Source organism: Pogonomyrmex barbatus, unplaced genomic scaffold (assembly GCF_055798465.1).
Source record: "Pogonomyrmex barbatus isolate J1 unplaced genomic scaffold, ASM5579846v1 scaffold1, whole genome shotgun sequence".
NCBI lineage: Eukaryota > Metazoa > Arthropoda > Insecta > Hymenoptera > Formicidae > Pogonomyrmex > Pogonomyrmex barbatus.
This window is the reverse complement of record NW_028297098.1, coordinates 2,822,244-2,841,302: the sequence shown is the minus strand read 5'-3', so window position 1 is coordinate 2,841,302 and position 19,059 is coordinate 2,822,244. Positions and strand designations below refer to the sequence as shown.

The 19,059-nt window shown below is 36.9% G+C and overlaps 1 protein-coding gene across 7 annotated transcripts in view; it reads right to left on the bottom strand.

The window, feature by feature from the left end:
• LOC105425085 (nucleolysin TIAR) overlaps nucleotides 1–19,059 on the bottom strand; it is a 397,755-nt gene that overhangs the window by 32,805 nt on the left and 345,891 nt on the right. For all 7 annotated transcript variants that reach the window (XR_016141366.1, XM_089085290.1, XM_089085291.1 and 4 more), the window contains 2 exons: nucleotides 14,319–14,394; nucleotides 9,139–9,241 (listed from right to left, as the gene is read on the bottom strand). Coding sequence is in view for 6 of the 7 variants with exons in the window: in XM_089085290.1 (XP_088941416.1) it covers nucleotides 9,139–9,241; nucleotides 14,319–14,394 (179 nt within the window). In the remaining variant the exon portion in view is untranslated. The remainder of the gene's footprint in view (nucleotides 1–9,138; nucleotides 9,242–14,318; nucleotides 14,395–19,059) is intronic.

The following is a 19,059-nucleotide window of genomic DNA, read 5'->3' as shown; positions in this document are numbered from 1 at the left end:
AAGTTGAGAAAATTGAAAGCAATTTAAACTCTATTGCGTCCTTGCTATCGGAATACTGTCAAAAATATTGTTAAGTCCAATAACAAACGTGTTAAGTTTGATTTATTCAATTGGATAGAGATTATTGTATCTATTGTCGTTAATAATACGTCTTTGTTTATTTGTGACTTTTGCATTTCTCGAACCTCGTGGTAAGAAAATAGAATAAGAGAAAGGAAGCGAAAAACGTCAAGACTTTAAACCAACGCTAAGGGTCCCAACCTCACTACAAATGACAAAGCCTCCAATTTCCGTCAATTTGTAATACGAAATACACGGTACAAGTGCGTTGTCTATTCCTTGAACTAACTTTCACGGGATATATCGCAGTTTTCTTTATTGACTTTATGTCATATTGCGAATGGCTGCGTTCTTAATTCCCATCACGCGCGGATTTCGTATTCTGTCCGAAAGTTTCACATCTTACCGCATTATCGAGTCAGGAAGTCAGAGTGACCCGGAGATACTAGAGCAGAAGAAATTGCGGTTCATCTGTTCGAGAGGCTCGTGAAGCGTTGTGAGCATCTTTGTCCTTCGATTAGTTAAATCGTGCGAGTAATATCAAAAAATCGATCTAGACATATAATAATCCCGCTAAAGAAAAATAGGACAAGAGAAGTAATTCTCTTGCAATACATAATTAATTAATTACATCTCGTTTACAATTCCGGTCATTAGCAATTTAAAAGGATCATAAACTACCATCATGCATGATTGTTAAACAGAGAACAGGTACTATTACTCGTAACCTTTAGTCAAAATGACGACCAATGTTTAACATCACAATATTATGATAATACGTTATGTCACGATAATTAGTATACGCCATATCCGTACGGATAAACAAGATATTTAGGATGTACATCTATGCAGCTCATATATGATAATGAAGCATATGCATGATGGATATGCTCTGGTTAGTTGAACAATTTATAGTCATTGCTCAAAATGTTACGATTTACAAATCGATTATAGAAGACCGCGTTTATTAATCTAAATTAATATAGAATTCGGGGCAATAATATGGCCAAATTTTTAGGCTGATCAAACTTCATCATATATTAATTTATGTATATTAATATTCATCCATAAATTCAGTCATGTTACAGTTTAGTTATCAGTCACGAATACAGTCTGAATACAATTTTGAATTAAAATTGTGAAAGAATTTTTTTTTCCAAACACTATATGTTAAAAAATGTGGCTTGAAACTGCATAGAAATACATAATCTTATTTACAATCAATAACCTTTTTCAATCTGTCGGTTATAAAATGCTTCACAAGATTTGACATATTATTGTACTTCCAAGACAATTATGATCGCAATCGAACATGACTAAATTTGCCAGTCTATATTTAGTTTATTATCAGCGTTGCTTGACACCATACCCATGAAATACGATGATAAGATCCATTTTCATCATGTTATGGTTATGTCAAGGTCTTCAGACTCCGCAAATTGCGTTACGTGAAGTTTGATGGATAATCCCGGATGACATGATACTAATCATGTTACCGGTTTGATATCAAAGCCGATTGACTTTACGTTCGTACAGGAAGGATGCGTCCACGTCCCAGTTGATCGCAAAGAGTGCGATAATGCTTTGAAACGGGATACACGCGTCCTATGGCTCGTTTCTTAAGGGATATAAACTTCCCGTTCCATGGCAATTCCAACCAATTTACTATTCATGCTGCTTCGATGTACGCCCAGCCGCGGGCTGTTGTGATACGGGCAGCCAATCAAAAACTCTCTCGTCGGAACAACCGAGCGGGCCGGACTGGCCGTCGATGCAACAAGCAGAAACCTCTACTCACAGCCTAAAGCGAGAATGGATGGTCGGAAAATACAGGAGGAAAGGATATATAGGAAGGAGAGGGTGAGATGAGTGGGAGAACGTACGGAACGTACCGGGGCGGTTGTTGGTTGGTAGTTTCGTTTGTTGACGTTTCATCCAGCTTCTGTAGTGTTGCGCATACATGCGTATGTAGAATGTACGATGTACACTTAACATGGCGTGTACCACCCAGGGGAGGGCAGAGAAGAGTACTTGACTCGCCCCTTGAGCTATAAAAGTAATTATCGGCGGTTAACGATTTTTAACATGCGCGGCTACACTAGCGATCGTCTCGCTGGTTCTCTGATCGGATGCAGATGTAAATCACGATGTAGGATAGATTGCGCGGATAGGTCGTGGATAGGTTGCGGAGAAAATCACGAACGTTGGACACCTTTAATTGAATTGCCCTTTGATTTCGCGTGGCTTCATCAAACCGTGACACTTTGAAAGAACTAGCCAATAGAATATCAGTCGTGGCATATGATGTTAGGTCGTTTCTCTCATTCTCCGATAATTGATAAAAAGATTCACTGCTGGGACGTCGCTTTATATCGTATTATTCAACTAAAGAGAATCGTTTAGCTTTTATCGTGCCTTAAACGTTACGCTACCGCGCTAAACAAAGTTATGCTGGTTTAAAATAACTTTCACGAATAGCTTTTCGTTAAGCAAGAACGTAAAATGCCTGAGATAGGATTTTTCCCTGTCTGTAACCAAAAGCCACGCGCCACTCGCGCCATTCGGTAGCCTGTCTCACTCCGAGCCGAGTGAGTTTAAGATCAGCGTGTAATTTAATATAAAGCATAGTCGAGCATTCCAAGAGGACTCGCTAAGTTGTTGGAAATTTCCGTCTGAACCCAGCTCCTCTCGATCACGAGAAAAGCGTCGACAACAGCTTCGTAATAGAAACTCGACGGCAACGTGTTAAGGTCCGGAGCGCGATAAGAGGCATCCTTTTCCCCTACTTAAGGTAAGCGATAGATGAAGGGTGAATTTAAAGGGGCTGGCCGACCTCGCGTCTTGGCCGCTTTAACTGCGGGACAACCACCTGCAAGTAGACAGTGTCCGCATCGACCAGTGCACGCATACGGTGCTTTCGTGTATCGCGCGATGCCACAGAATGCATCGCAAGCTCCCCATCTAATACGGGCGTACTTGCGCACTTCAGTGCCGAGAAGCGTGCCGTGTGTATTTCCAACCAAGATCCGGCGCTTAACCCACGCAAACGGATTGCGCGCTGCTTATTCAATGCCTACACGTCGACCACCCGTCACCCTGATGGACTAGCCCTTCCGGTGCGTTAAGATTACGTCAGGCACGACGACGCATCATTCACAATTCCCGAGCGTCCGCGATACATCGACGATTCCGCGCCGTTGCTCCGACAATGTTCGAAATAACGAGGTATAAATATTAGATGGATATTTACGGTGTGGTGTAATACGATATCTATGCGCATGGTAATTAACGCGGATCTCTATTTTATTAACTTAATTGTGTGCTGTAAAGTATCCGTTTTAAACGAGAACACGCACACATTTCCACTCCCTTTTATATATATATATATATATATATATATATATATATATATATATATATATATACAGACGAAAATTCCGAGCGTTAATGGAGAACATTTGTAAAATCTGATCGTTGTGGTGAAATCGGGAATAACCGAGCACACTCGGGTTATTAGGATCCGCATACACCGGTCTCATTCCATACCTTCATTCGCATTTTCCATTATGTGAATGTGTTCAAATACTGATGTAAAATCTAATGCGTCCACAAATGTGTTTAAGTACAAATGAGATTATAAATGATCAGTGTCAGAAATTATAATGATATTATATATTTCGTTAACTGTTATGTATGTGCTATTGGAAATTGCTTGTAATATGTACCGAAAGTTTATGTTGTTATGTGTGACGTTGGTAACTATTTTCTATTAATTTAAATTTTATTCAATGATAACATATCTTTCATGTAGATAAATATAAAATATTCTTTTATATTTTTAATAACTGTGATATACGTGTATTTAGCCGAAGTTTAGTCGACACATTTTATTTTGTTTGTTTCTCCTTACTCATATCCTGTTACAAAAAACGCCCAACACGACCTTTAATACGTATTATTGAGATATATAAGCTATTCGTTTAGCTTACAGAGATTTTATATGTGGTGTATGCATTTTGCGTTATTTAATAACGAAGACAAATAGTAATCATGCAGAATGGTTACGCATGATAATATACATTTCATATTCAGCTTATGCATTGAAATTTAGAAATAAAACATCCTAGAATATGATGCAAACATTTTTATGAAATACGAGAATTTTGCATTGGTTTATGAAAATTCAATGTCTCTCTATACATTTCATTTTATAATTTTCCATACTTTTCTCTATAGGATAGGATATATCATGGTGCAATAAGTGTACTTATAAAATAAATATTTTAGCAATAAATGTTACTCTTAACAGAAATAAATTTTAAATAAATTCTTTGACGAGATAAAATTTATTACAATTCTTTAGAATAAAAACTTTATAAAATAAAAAATATAAAAATATATAATTAATTCAAATTCAATGCCGCATTTATTATGATATATCATATCATCAGGATAATATGTGTACCGTATCCTCGCAAGTCCTGGTTCGACTATGTTCGACGTCGGTGGCGATACAAACTTTCGACATTAACCCGCGCCCAAGTTTGTCCTTTCACACGCCAACAATCATATTTTTGCCTGACCGCAAAATTATCTAATTGCCACTGCTATAAAATATTGGCCTAGTTGCCGAGTAACTTTGGGACTCAGTCAAATTAAATGCTGGCACGATTCAACTGTTCCCTAACTTCTTTCTCTAATTTTTTTTTTCTTTTATAATATTACATAATCAAGAATTTACATACACACGCACACGCACACACATATACATGTTGCTCACACTCGATTCCCTTGCTAAAATTGTGCTTCGCCTTTAATTTATAGGGTAAATACAAATGAAATTCGAGCGCGCAATTCTCCTCATGGCATATCTTATCCATATTCGCGCGCGACGCAAACAAATTAGCTTAATTCCGTTAGTTTATTTGCGTGACGGCTACCTTGTCGATATTTGTTGAACTCAGACTCGGATACAATCGCCGAAACGTCTTCTCGTTTCGCCGAGGTATGCAGATTCGCCCCGGCACGGTGGTTATGGTGTATGGTCCGCCTTTTGGATTTATAGATGAGAGTTGGCGCAACCGTTTGAAACGTTGTTGGAAAGATACCGAAGTGAAGAGTAGAAAAGTCCAGGGTCATATAAACTCCGCCGCGCCGTGTGTAATTCAACCGAGTAAAACGCTAGCCAATAAACTTGCATTCGGGATTTCTTCTGTCTTCTTTGAATGCATTTCACTGTGAGCACGCTTGCGTTATAGTGAGAATTCCATGCCTCTTCACATTTTTTACAGCGCGGCGCGTTGTTTTTCTTTTACAATCTCATTCGGACTTATTTACTCGTCTAAGCTTTTGATATCATATTTTATCGCAGGTAGGCGAATTTACGCATTGCTTGCTTATATTCCGATATTACGGTATCATATCGATACACATGTCTGATGTGTGCCGTAAACCATAATGTATTAGAAGACGCCGGGTAGTTTGATAAACGTAGTCTCGTTAATAAAGGATTAATCTTCTTATTAATGGATAGTTACGGAAACATCTTCGATATACATAAAGTAAAATAACTTATGATAAAGAAGACAAAATATTCTCATTGTTCATAAAAAAAATACAATTTGGATTTAAAATATAAAAAATGTTTAATTATTATACATTTATTAGTTATTACTATGACAATTATTATTTAAAACAAAAGTTTGATTTTAAATGAAATTAAAGAATATATCCTGTAGCGTTGTCAGAAATAATATAATTTAATCAGATTTACGTAATTTAACAAAAAATTACATTAAATAGAATAATTATATAAATTTTTAATATGACGTTAAAATATAATACAAAACATTCTTCTTCATGTTTAATTTTTATATATTTTGAAATATGATAATTTTATCTAATGTCTTTAAAATATCTCTTGTAAAGTTTTATCAGAAAATTAATTATGCATTGGAGAAGAGTTATGCCATTTTGTATGTATGAGTATTGTTAACTTTTGTAGAATTGCAAAAAATTACTATTCAATATTATACAACGTAATATTATATAAAATGATGACTTTGAAGTTTGCAATGTCGCATATATCTTAGTACATATATTTAGTTATACACGATTGGCCATCGACACAATGCAAAAATTTGCCTGAAGCGTGCCAAGTCGTTCACTCAAGTTCGACACTTTCGTTAGAGTTCGTAAGACCGCCAATAAGACCTTGTATGCATATTTCAATGTGAATAATATACTTGAAATAGTATTCATTTTTTATTACTATTGTGAATTAGTAATTGAAAAAAATATTATTTTAATTAAAAGTATCTTAATGGACACAGTTTTGAAGTAAATAAATAAAAGGTTTAAATAAGTAACAGTTTTAATATTTTGAATATTAAAACTAAATAATGAATAAAATATTAAATATATGTGAGAGCTTCTTATATATTTTATAATATAGCTGTAAAAATCAGATTGGAGGAAAATTTAATGTAGTCAGAGAAGATGTAAATTTATAATAATTATCTGCTAATTAAATTTATAATTCATTTAATAAAATATTATTGTAAATTATCGTTAATTATGTACAAATATATATTATGTATATATGTATGTCTGTATGATATATATATATAGACTGTGTTTTACACACACACACACACACACACACACACACACACGCGCGCGCGCGCGCGCGCGCGCGCGCGAATAAACAATTCATATCAAATATTATATTTGATACGATTATTTATTAATTATATTTGTTAATATTTACAAATTTTTCTTGTAGACATACATTTAAAATACGAACATATAAAATATAATTTTCTTGATTCATAGGGTTCGAAGTAAAATTATCCATAAAAAGATAACAAACATTATTTGGTATTCGATAGTAACTTAATTAGAAAAAGCAAAATACATTTTGTGCTTTAATGTAAAAGATCTCTGGAAAGTTAAAATAAAAATGAATTTTTAAATTGTTGTAGTTATTTAGATGAAAAAACGAGAGACGTTACAAATAAGATGCTGAAACCAAGCGTCGTAGAGCTTTATTGCAAAACCCTAGATATAGATTCGAGTAGAAGTAAAAGTAATTTACTTTTACTTCTAACAGTAAAGTTTGTGAAGTAAAAGTTATAAATCAATGCAATCCATGTGGTTGCGTTTTTAATCGCTAAAACATATATCTGCATTTGGATAATGTCACGAGACTTGCATGTTTATGGTGCAAAAGAAAGCAAACAAGGTAAACTGCTCTACAAAACTATTATTTTCTCTTATGAGAAATTTAAGGTACGTTCTTCGGGGAATATTAACCACGTAAAGGTGGCCAGCAAGCAAGTACTTTCTGCGAATTTGGCCTATGCAAATACGGGTGAACAATCCGGGCAGGTTGAGTTTGCAAGCCCTCGCCTAGTGAAAAAGTTTGGACGCCCCACGACGAATACTAATTAAAGACTTGCGGAATGAAATTAGTTAGCCACCCCCCGAGGGTCGGGGGTGACTCTCGAGGATGGACGATGGAGTCCTCGACTCGGCGACGAAGAGCCGCTTATGATAATATAATAATACTTACTTGGGGCCTCGGAGTGCTACCTCCAAGCTCATTATGCGTTTAGTTCATAACTTCAATTGGATTCTTACTATCCCTACCGAGCCAAGGCTTTCATCCAACCGTTGTCTCAAACCATCCTAATTATACAAGTAATTACTATCGCGAAAGAGAACGTTTCAACTCATTCATGGCTACGATGATGCTGCATAAGCAAAGATAGTTTATCTCTTTTGCAATTCAAATATTTTGTTTGAGATATTTGATTAAAATTTATTGTACTTGTTATAATTTCGTTGCAGTAGAAATACAATATTGTAAATTTCGAAATTTAAACGTTTCCCTTCTTCCATACACTTATATTCACATTTTCGATGATTATAATTTCCTTTCGTTAGAATCATATTTGATCATCTCAATTCGCATTCAATGCATTTTGAAATGCGATTTACGACTTACCGCCGGTAAACGCGTTTTAGAAAAGAGAGAAGAAAATATTTGTTGACCCCCATTGCTACGGGAAATTTTCACAGGGTCCATACTGTCGCTCGCCGGGCTTTGAAATCAATCTCAGTACTCTGGGAACATGATAGTACGACGCGAGTAGAACTTCTTCCTTCCTCCGCCTTGGTCTATTGAAAAAAGGCTCTTGAGTCCATCTCAAGGTATCGATTAACAAACACTCGAACAGCTAGTGCTGCCTTTATAGAGCCCGCTTTGCAGAGTAACCGCTCGTGGTAAAGCCGTTTCGAGCTTTCCTGAATGGCATAGTGAAAGCTTTCTGTGCGAACGACTCACCGAGTGTTGCACAAGAGGCGGACCTTTCGAACTCCACAGAATAACGCGACCGTGCGCATCCATTTGTGCGCGGTAGAATTTCGCCGACCTAATCGAATTCCGGTTGCGTCGGCGAAATTTCCGCATTCGCGACCGACGAACGCGATATTTAATTTAGCAGCGCCGATTTGGTATTCATGACGAGACATGCTATGGACGTAAATATAACGCTTTGACGGAGCACTTGGAAATATGTATCGATCCTTTGATTTTCTTTTCCAAAATTGAACCGATATTCTATTTGCCGGGCTGACTCTGACTGCTTTCAGCTTTTGCCATCGAAAACTTCTACTTAACATTTTTTTTTTTTTTTTCCAAAACGAGTATGTGCAAAATATGCATAAAGTTATAATCGCATTTTCTTATTTTTATATTCTTCGATTATTGGTAATGTAACCGTTCTTGAAAAAACTATATATTGTATTTCTATACATCATATTTTCTTGTTCATCTTCTTATAATTCCTGGGAGTAACGTGATAAAGTAAGAAACTTGATCGAAAACTTGATCTATTTTGATGCAAGATTGTGTAATACATAATACATTGAATTACACCTGCATTCGTTTGCAGGGACAATTGAATACTTTCACCTGCTATGTTAAGAAAACTATTTATCACGATAATAATCATGCTCTATGCTATATTTTCGTATGCAACAAAATTCTGGATCGTAGTATGTGAAGGTACTTACCTTCCGATTTAGGTGCAGGAGGTTTACGAGTGGCCCAATTTGTCCGAATACTTCTGCCACCGAGCCATTGGCCATTCATGTTGCCGATGGCGCTCTCTGCTTCCTGAGAAAAGACAACAGAGAAAATCAATATTTTCTATCGCAAATTCTAAAAGAAAAATTCATATCAAAAGCAAAAAGGGAAAAATTTTGATAATTATTAAACGTCAAAAGTTGCGTAAGTTTCAATAATTATTCTATTAACTTTTGCAAATATATGCTTTGTTAAAATTTATAATATTTTATATTACTATTTTTTTAATTATGCATTCTCTTTAATTTTCCGCAACGTTGCTTTTCGATTTTACAATAAAATATATTTTTTACATTACTTTAGTGATACATCGAATTTTATCCAGTCTTTGTATTATTGCATCGTTTCATTGATTCACTTTTTACGATCAAAGGAGTCGTTGATTTTGCAAAAAGGTATTCAGATGGAAATACAAAATATTTTCACATACACCATAAACGGTCATTTTATTTTATAATGCGTATGAACGGATACAATTACAGTTAAATTTGCAAAATTCTTACATTACAATTCTATGTTCCTGAAACATATGCTAAAATATACAAATAAATGTGTGATACAGAATAGAACGTAAAAACGAAAAAGAGGTAATAACTGGTAATTTTGTAAAATTTATATATAATTAAGGCAAACTTTACAAAAGAATTATAGATAATAATTGCAAAATTATAGAAAAGATAGGATTGTGCGTATTTTCGTATTAGGAAATGCTTCTGCGGGATTTTAGCAAGAGACGAATAAAAACGCATCGTCGTGCAGTGCTTCCGTGAAAACTCCTTTATTGTCTCTCGCAACGTCTATAACAACAATTGCGGTGCATCGTAAGAAGTGCTACAACATCCGCGCGAGACGTCGCTGCATTCACGCGCAAAACCGCGGATAAAACCAACAGGTATGTTGACGTCAATATTATCCGCGACTTATTGTTGATTCAGCCGCGGTATCCCGCCAGCGTGGCCCTCAATCCAGGTCAACTTAATATACGTTTTGAAAATTTTATTCGATCGACTGCACTCTTGATTCCTCGGATTTTGGTGAACCGCTTCGGGCGATCCGGGACATTTTCCATTGCGACATTGAATTCCCTCTTCGAGGAAAGGTCGGAAATACCTTTGCAAAGGGAGGAGAACGTTGCCGATGTATACATATTTCTGTGTGCGGTGCGAGCTATTATATATTTGCACGATTTATGAAATGTTTGAACAAAATGCGGCGATATTCGATTCATTTATTTTTATGAATTCATTATGTGATTTGTATATAAAAATACGTTTTTATATCGATGACGAAATTTACGAAAAAAGATGAAGAAGACGCACTACTATTCGCAATGCGCGGCGCTCGTGCGTAAGAAATAGATATGGTATGGCACACGTCATCACTTGCCAACTTGTCATCGTGTATGTACACGTGCGAAGGTGTACGTTGCGCGACATCGTGACGATAGTATTCGGACGGTAGATTCGCAAGGTAGCTGAGAGGAGACTTAAAAATATCCTCGACGCAACTTTTTCCCCGAAAAAGTTTACTGTTCGAAAAGCTCTTTGGGTATGAGAGGCAGAGGGAAGATACCCTTGCTCTCTCTCTCTCTCTCTCTCTCTCTCTCTCTCTCTCTTTCTGTCCTTCCCTCCCTCTTTCTAACTCTCTATGATCTTTCCCTCTTTCCAGCTTCCATGGCAGCAATCCATCCCTCTGCCGCTTTCTACTCTCAACCATTCGCGCCATTCGGAGAGTCCTTAGCTTTGCCTTTGCCTCATCTCCAGCCGTTATTTCCTTCCACGGCGCGGACTACGCTTCACCCAGCGACTCTCTGCGCTTTTCTGCATGTTCCTTGTTTCCCGCACACACCCCGCCGGATAAAATATTCCCGATTCGAATCTTCATTCCCGATACGATGCCGCACATTCGCGCGGTTAGCCTAGATAGAGCTCAGGCGACCGAATGCCCCGTTCTAAGCCGATTCTAAACTTCGGTCGATATCCCGACGCCTCTTCGACCCACAACCCCTGAAAACCACCACCGCTTGCCTCCTTCCGTCCGGCGTGACCAGGGCGTTTACGTGGTACCAGAAGTACCACCACCAGAAGCCAGTCGCCTCACGTCTCTCCCCGTACTTTCCACCGGCCGGCAGTTCAAGCTGTCCAAGCATCTATCAAATCGAATTTCTTCCGCGGCCGGCGGTGCTATAGACAGACGGGAGCGCCGCTTACCGACACCCAACTGTTTTACACGCATTATTAAGTCATGCCCCCGACGGAGTAATGCGCCGTCGGATTACGTGGCCTTAACGAAACTTCCTTCTTCACTAAACAAACTGTATCAAGTGCTCGATTGCATTTTGTCTCCTTAAACTTTTCATGTTAAATTTTTATAGTTTTTCAAATGCTCTCACTTGAGCTCTGATGTGCATTCTTTGTAAAAGGTGGATAGCACTTTTAATAATAATATATAAATTATAATATATACAGATTGAATTATAGTTATAATTTTTTTAAATTAACGTTTTATGTATCTCATTAACAAATGGTACAATTCTAGTTTTAATAATAAATTATTACAGATGAAATATATTTTTTACTACTAATATCACTTTTCTTAAATAGAACACTTTAATAGAGCTTAAACAATATAAGTTTATATAAGTTACATATACGGAATATAATTAAATTTTGCATTTATTAGCATAGCAAGATCAAATTCCAAGCAATATTTCTTTAAAATGTTTCAAGTTATTTATTTGATCATACGGCGCAAGAAATTTAAGTAATATTCTAATTTTTAGTAAAAAACTGTATGACTCTATGACTAAATAAAAATATGACCTGTTGTTTTAAAAATTCTGCGACTCGCTACATACGATAAAAAAAACTCGCTACATACGATATTCCTATTGCGTCAGAAAATAAAGACTATTTATTTACATGGTTGCGTATATTCAACGATGTGTCAACGTGGCCGTTATGCATCCGATATTTTGACTGCAACCGTAAATAAAATAACGTTAACATATACGAAAGTGCCATTTGTCAATGCACCGTAAATTACATTCTAATTGCTCTAGTTTATCTATCTGGGAGAATACAAATCTATGCGAACGAAGGAACGTTTTTGTATATTTAAGGTCATGAGTCGTAATATCGCACGATTTATCGATCAAATAGTAAGGCAACAAAAGTTGACAGTAACTAGAGCGACCTGAGCACTTACGTGTGTATGTGTGTGTGTATGTGTGTGCAAGTATACATTGGTTATTAACTGGTAATAGGAGCAAAGCTTGGTCTATATGATGGATCCGTCTACGCATTAAAGAGACATGACATTGTAGCATATATTACCTTTTTAAAATGTTTTATCAATTTATGGAATTTATGGAATTTTATATTTTATGGAATTTTTTTACAGATATTTTTTATAGAATAAATCTGCGCTATTATCTCTTCGAAAAACAAACATTCACATTATAAATTAACTTGTAAAAAGAAAAACATGAAGAAAATAAATATATGCTTATTAAGATTCAAGAAATAATGTTTCAATATGCATCTGTAAAAAATATTGTTACCAATACTAACGTATCGTTCTGCGATGAATGCCGTATATAGATATATAGACGAACGCGGTAGAATATTATGAAGCTCCGTATTCATTATAGAGAGTCTCGAGACTCGAAATCGTCTCTGAAGAAAAATGAGAATCCCGGGAATTCGTATTTCGTCGTACGCCTTAAAAGAGCCGGGATGTTAGATGCTGGGCGATCAGAGCTCGCGATTTAGGTCCGTATCCGGCGGTCGAAGAATATAGTGGCGGTGGGACTGGTCGGTGGATGCGAGAGGGATGGGGATAGCGGTGAGAGGGAAAGGGGAGAAATTTTCGCGTGTTCCTCGAGGTTAACGGAGACACTCGGGAAATTTATACTTCGGCAATAGTAATACCGCGGGTGTGAGGCAGGTGCCGGCGGTGGTCCAGATCGATAGGACATTAAAACAGAGGGGAAACGGAGAGAGGGTCTACCTTCGGGGCAGGCGCCTCGACGAATAACCCCACCATAAACGGAGGAAAGCCTTCTTTTACTCAGCCGTACATCTAACTTCGCCGTGATTTATGTCGCGGATTTTGGCGGGTCACACTAAAACTCCGGCCACTCTCCATTTAGTCCCGAAAAATAATGTTGTAAACCGTGACGGTCGGACCCTCCCCCTTATTTGATCAGCGGAAGCTGGGAGGACGGCGTCAAGATTTGACATACTGCTGAAATGATGGATGTCACTTCGCAGTCGTTACCACGAATAAAGGAATACTCGCATTCTTTCTGACTTTGGAAACAATCAGAGTTAGATGCGATAATTAAAATGCTGCTCGGGAGGGAATTATCTACCTTGCCATTATGCCATAATAATTCTGATTTACATAAAATGCATCGAGCCCTCTTATCTTCTGTGCTCACACAAATGCTCAGATAATTTGTTATTTCATTTTTTACTATAATCTCTTAGCTACGGAATTACAAACAAATTGTTGTTTTAATCGACGCGCTTTGCATGCTGCAATTTTCTTCAGAACGACCATCTTTTGGACTTTCTTGAGAGCGCGGCCACGTTTTGGTAAAACGGAACGTTACATGGAAACGTGATGTATAAAGTTTTCTTATAAGGTCTATAATCCTAAAGTTAATTCGGAATAAGTACATTTTTGGTGGTTAAGATATCGATTAATATATACTCGGATTTATCTTATTAAACTTTTTGAATAGAAAGAGATTTCTACTACTAGAAAGGAAATTATTCATAAAAACGGAACATAGATGAACAACATAAAACTTTATATTTAAAAACTATATCCCTATATCCCTAATAGAGCAGAGTTATGTACACATTTATACATATAAATATAACTTAAAAAAATAAAATGCTGATAGAATTATATATTACGTAATCTATTTTTGACATACGCTCGAGTATAATAAACGTGATAGTATTGTATGCAAAATTTAAATATCGTAGCTAAGGCTCATGTAATAGAATTAATTTATTATCTCAGCTACGATACAACGCTAAACTCGCTACTTTTTAAATAAAAAAGAAACAGATTAATAATATCATCTACTTACCGCTTTTTTGACAAACGAAACAAATCCATATCCTTTGGATTTTAAGGTTTGAGGATCTCTGACGACTCTGCAATCCCTGTAACAAAAATATTCCATAAGATAAAATATATAGATATAAATAGAACTAGTCTAATAATAAGATTCAATCTTACAACAGAAATTAAATTTCGTCATTAAATTTAGCACTTGCGTTTTATTAAATCAAGAATCATTCAATTAAAATCCTTTTCACTTCAATTCATATTTAATTTTCTTATGCAATATAATACCAAAATTTGAATAAATTAAATAATTATTAAATACTACATAATTTTACTCGTTCAATCGCAATAACATTCTCTTTTCAATGAATATCAAAATTATTTACATATGAATGTAATAATATTTACTATTTTTTTTTTTTTATTAATTTTCGACTATGTCTTTATTATTGCAATATTACGGAACTCATAGCAGGAGACCTCAATTTGTTTCATGCGCAATTGAATCTTGAAATCCTCATATTCTCTGGAAAAGTACTGGCGACATTGTCGGGCGAATTGGGACCAGGTTGCCGGACCACCCTCGACAAATTCTTCCTCATAATTAAGATTCCAGTAGCGCCCGGCGAACAAAATTAGGAATACTGGAACGCGCGACGTGGCCCTGGAGGCTGCAGTCGTTTCGGCGAGAGCTTAAGGCGAGGAAATATCCTTTCGACCGATAGAGTGGGGTGGCATGCGCCGCGAATAAAATTCCGCGTCGCATATACCGACCCCCTTCTTTTTTCCCCTTTTCACTTCCGTTATCCAGCGGCTATCTGGACTTTTTTCGACCGCAATTGGAAATTTTCAAAAGAGTACGTCGCGCGGTACCCATTATCAACTATGCACGGTGATTGATGTAGAACGGCGGAACTTTGATATATGACACTTTCCGCGTACTACGGAATTAATTGCCCGTAGAAAAAAATTGCCGGCGTGAAGATGACAGTACTGATCCTCTTCCTTTATCTTCTCGTTTGTGATGGATTAAGTGAAGAAGAGCGGTTAGTAATTAGGAAATAGATCGTTGAATAACACCTATAGACATTAAAGCGAAGTTGCAATGAATATTGTTTTTTTCAACCATTTAGTTTGCTTATCAAATCGAAAGCAAACTCAGCTTTATGAAGATAAGTCATTACATGTATAATGCATAGAGCCCCAATTTAATGTATTATGTTTAAAAAATCTGGTAAAAACGATATTTGCTCTGATACACGGAAGGAAAGCGAAGAATAGACCGTGAAAAAAAGTAAAAGGACGATCTCGTTTGGGAAGAGAAGACTTCAAAGAAAGTTTGTCAAAAGAAATGAACGTAAAAGGGAATAAAAAAGAAGGCAGACGAAATTACGCGCGTTTTAGACTGTGGCTGGTTGGTACTTTCATTCTGTGCATCAATTTGAATGCACACCTGCGGTTTCACTCGTAATTAAAACGATTAATCGATCAAAAGACATCCGAGCAGAACAAAATAAAAAAAAAAAAAGAATGGGGTAGCATGTGTACATACATTTCCCTAATGAGTAAAACTAGAGGGAATACAATTAATCTATAACAGCTTAATGCAAAACAGTAATAGAATAGTAACGTAGCAGTAATTAAACAATTTCAAGCTCCCAGACATTCCTTCGCCACAAGAAGGAAAATCAGGAAACGAATTAAAGATTGAAGGTGAATTCCGAGCGACGAGCCGTCAGCCCAGTCGATTAATCTTTATTGGAAATAAATTGTAGGTCGACGAGGCGACGCGCGTTTCAACGCGCGTAGTCAAGAGCAATCTTTTAGCAATGACGTTCGGAATAACAAATATGGGCATATAATTTTAATTGATGCCTTCCCCTCGTGGTGATACACGCGCGACATCAAAGGCCTTTCGGTACCGCGATGTACTGTTTCCGATTGCTTTTGCATCGAACGGTCGGCGAACGTCGTAGTTTACGAGCTCGGAATGTTGAGTGGTCAATATAAGTTAGATGTAGAACACGCCGCTAGTCGCCCGCATACGCCGTTACCCACACTTCACATCGCTCACACCGCGTGTACACCCTCCCCCTCTCCCCCTGATACTATCGATATATGTTTGAGCCGTTGTGTGTTTCCGTGTATAGCGCGCTTGTTCTCTTTCCCTTTGCCTGTTCCTCTTTATGCTCGTTCCTCTCGGTTGGACCGCCACGTAGAGCGAAACAATTGGCGCGACGGCATGCCCCCGTGGATTTACGTTCCTCACCGCAAAAAATCATAAATTAATGCACGGTTATTGACGCGATAAATCTCAGAATTTAATTCAGGTTCCGTCGAGTCTTGTCGCACGACACGCCGTCCCTCTCGTCCGTTTTGGTCGGTGATATAGCCGCGACAATGCCAGAGGCTCGCACCCTGGCGGGCAAAGCCTCGATAGGATAAAGAGTAAGTCTGGATTTATTGCCATCGAGCCAGTCGAACACGATGGACGTGTGGATAGAAAAGGTTTCGTATGGGCGGATTGGAGAACAGGGGACAATGATTCAAATTGCGCGTTGGACATGTATCCGATGTGACGAATCCCGCATAAGTTGTCTCAGTCTATCAATATCAAAATTGTAATATCCAATATAATATTCTGCCGTTCATTTTTCGATATCAGTCGTAATTAATGTCATAAATAATAAGTAAATTGATTGTCAGATATAATTTACATTCTTATAGAGATGTACGTGTGTAGTAGAGAAAATGCAGCGCAGAGAACGGAAATGACGACACTGTGTTGCGAAATTTCTATAGCTGTAGGAAAATTTGCATCTCTCTCCAAGGTAGATACACCGTAAGTTCAGATTTATCGCCGTCGACTAGGTCGGGCGTGATAGACGCGAGAATGGAAGGATGGGGTGTGTCGATGTTTCAAATTGCGCGCTAGAGACGTAATCCGCAGAAAGATTGCAGGCTTGTTGTTCGTTCTATCAATTTCGAAATCTTGATTCTGCGTTGTTTATATATGGGTGATATTTTTTACGATTACAATGATAAATGAACGTGTATTTTCTCAAATTGGTTGGATTTTCAAAGCGTCCCAATCAATTATATCATTTATTAATAACATCATTTCGTGCTTTTATTATTTAATAGCCGTGTCACCCCATCTATATCGGAAATAATTCTTAGGAATTGTCAGAGTCATAATGATATGCATAATATAATAACAATAAAGATAAAACTTTTTAAATGTTATTGATTATAGTTTCATTTCATTTCATCAAAGTAATTTTCTTAACGTGATTTAATTCTTTTTAAACAAGTCACGATGGTACAATCGTTTAACAAGTTTCTAGATTCTGTTCTCTTTAATCTTAAGACAAGTATAGCGGAGCTTGTAAAATTCTCAGTGGTAATTCCTTTTATCTCGCAAAGTTTCTAGGATTGATAAAAGCTACTGGTCGGTAGTCCAATTTTGATAATTAACATGCGATTCACTCGTATAGTATTTACTTAACAATTGCTGGTTTGTAATGCTTGCTGGACGCATTCTGTTCGTAAACACCGTACTTTTGCCAGAATGCTCGATGCATTTCAACAAGTCTAAACTGATCTTTTTGCCTTTCGCATTTTATTCGTATCTTTTTCTTGAATTTTCTCTTGCCTCTATCACGTTTTCATCTACTTTCATTCTTGTCTAATGCTCCATTTCCCTTCTGCATTCATGCTATTCATTTTCCATACATACTATTCTATTATTTTGAAAACATTGAAATGTACTTGATAATATCATAATTGAATCTTTTTCTCCGCAAAAAGTTTTTCCCAATTTACTTAACACGAAAATCAGACATTGATGAAATTTTTCGTTCGCGAGATTTGCTTTCCTCTGTGTTCAAGAGTCGCCATTTTTTGAATAAAATAAAAATACAAAATATTTTTAAATAAATTTTTAAATAAATGTTAAGCGTTAAGCGTTTTTTTGCACTATTAACTTTTATGTTTCTATAATTGATTCTATATTTTTAAATATAAAGTAGTATTGCGTATATATATATATATGTGTGCATATGTAATTTTCACGGAATAAACATGACCGTTATTGAACTGTTCATTATCTTGTGCGATTTCAAAAAGAATCTCTCATGCAGTTTTCTACATTTCAAACATGCGTGTTGTAAAGAATAGGCAATCTTTATTTCCATCAGTCGGAGCCTACGTTTCTATCGATGATCATTCAAGCGTTCCACCCCCGTTCTTATTTCGTACAAGATATCTTCGATAAGACGGGAGAACGGGAGAGAGAGAGACGAAGATCATGAATTGACGAAATCGTGTCACGACCTCATCAGTTTCATATCCTTAAGCCGCGAAACTTTTGCATATTAACCTCCATTCCTTGATGCCGCTTTTTCATCTTTCATACTGCGCCGATTCCTTTGACTACGTGCTGCGCAGGCAGTCTTTCCATTAGCCGCCGGAAAAATTCAAACTCATTAATTAGGCGCTAGGAATGGCGCGTCAGCATGAAAATCTTTGTACCGTAGGATCTGGGTCCTTATCGTCCGGGCAACGAAGATTGAAGAACACCATTTTCGAGCGAGCGGGGAGAGGAATCGTGGGGTATGAGCGTCCGCGGGAACAGATTCATCAATCTACCTACAAATAATCGCTGCAGAGTGCTATCGTTCATCAGCATTTGATCGCTATTCTCGGACGCCATTTATCGATTTCTGTATCAAGGGAATAACAACTTATCTGTTTACAAG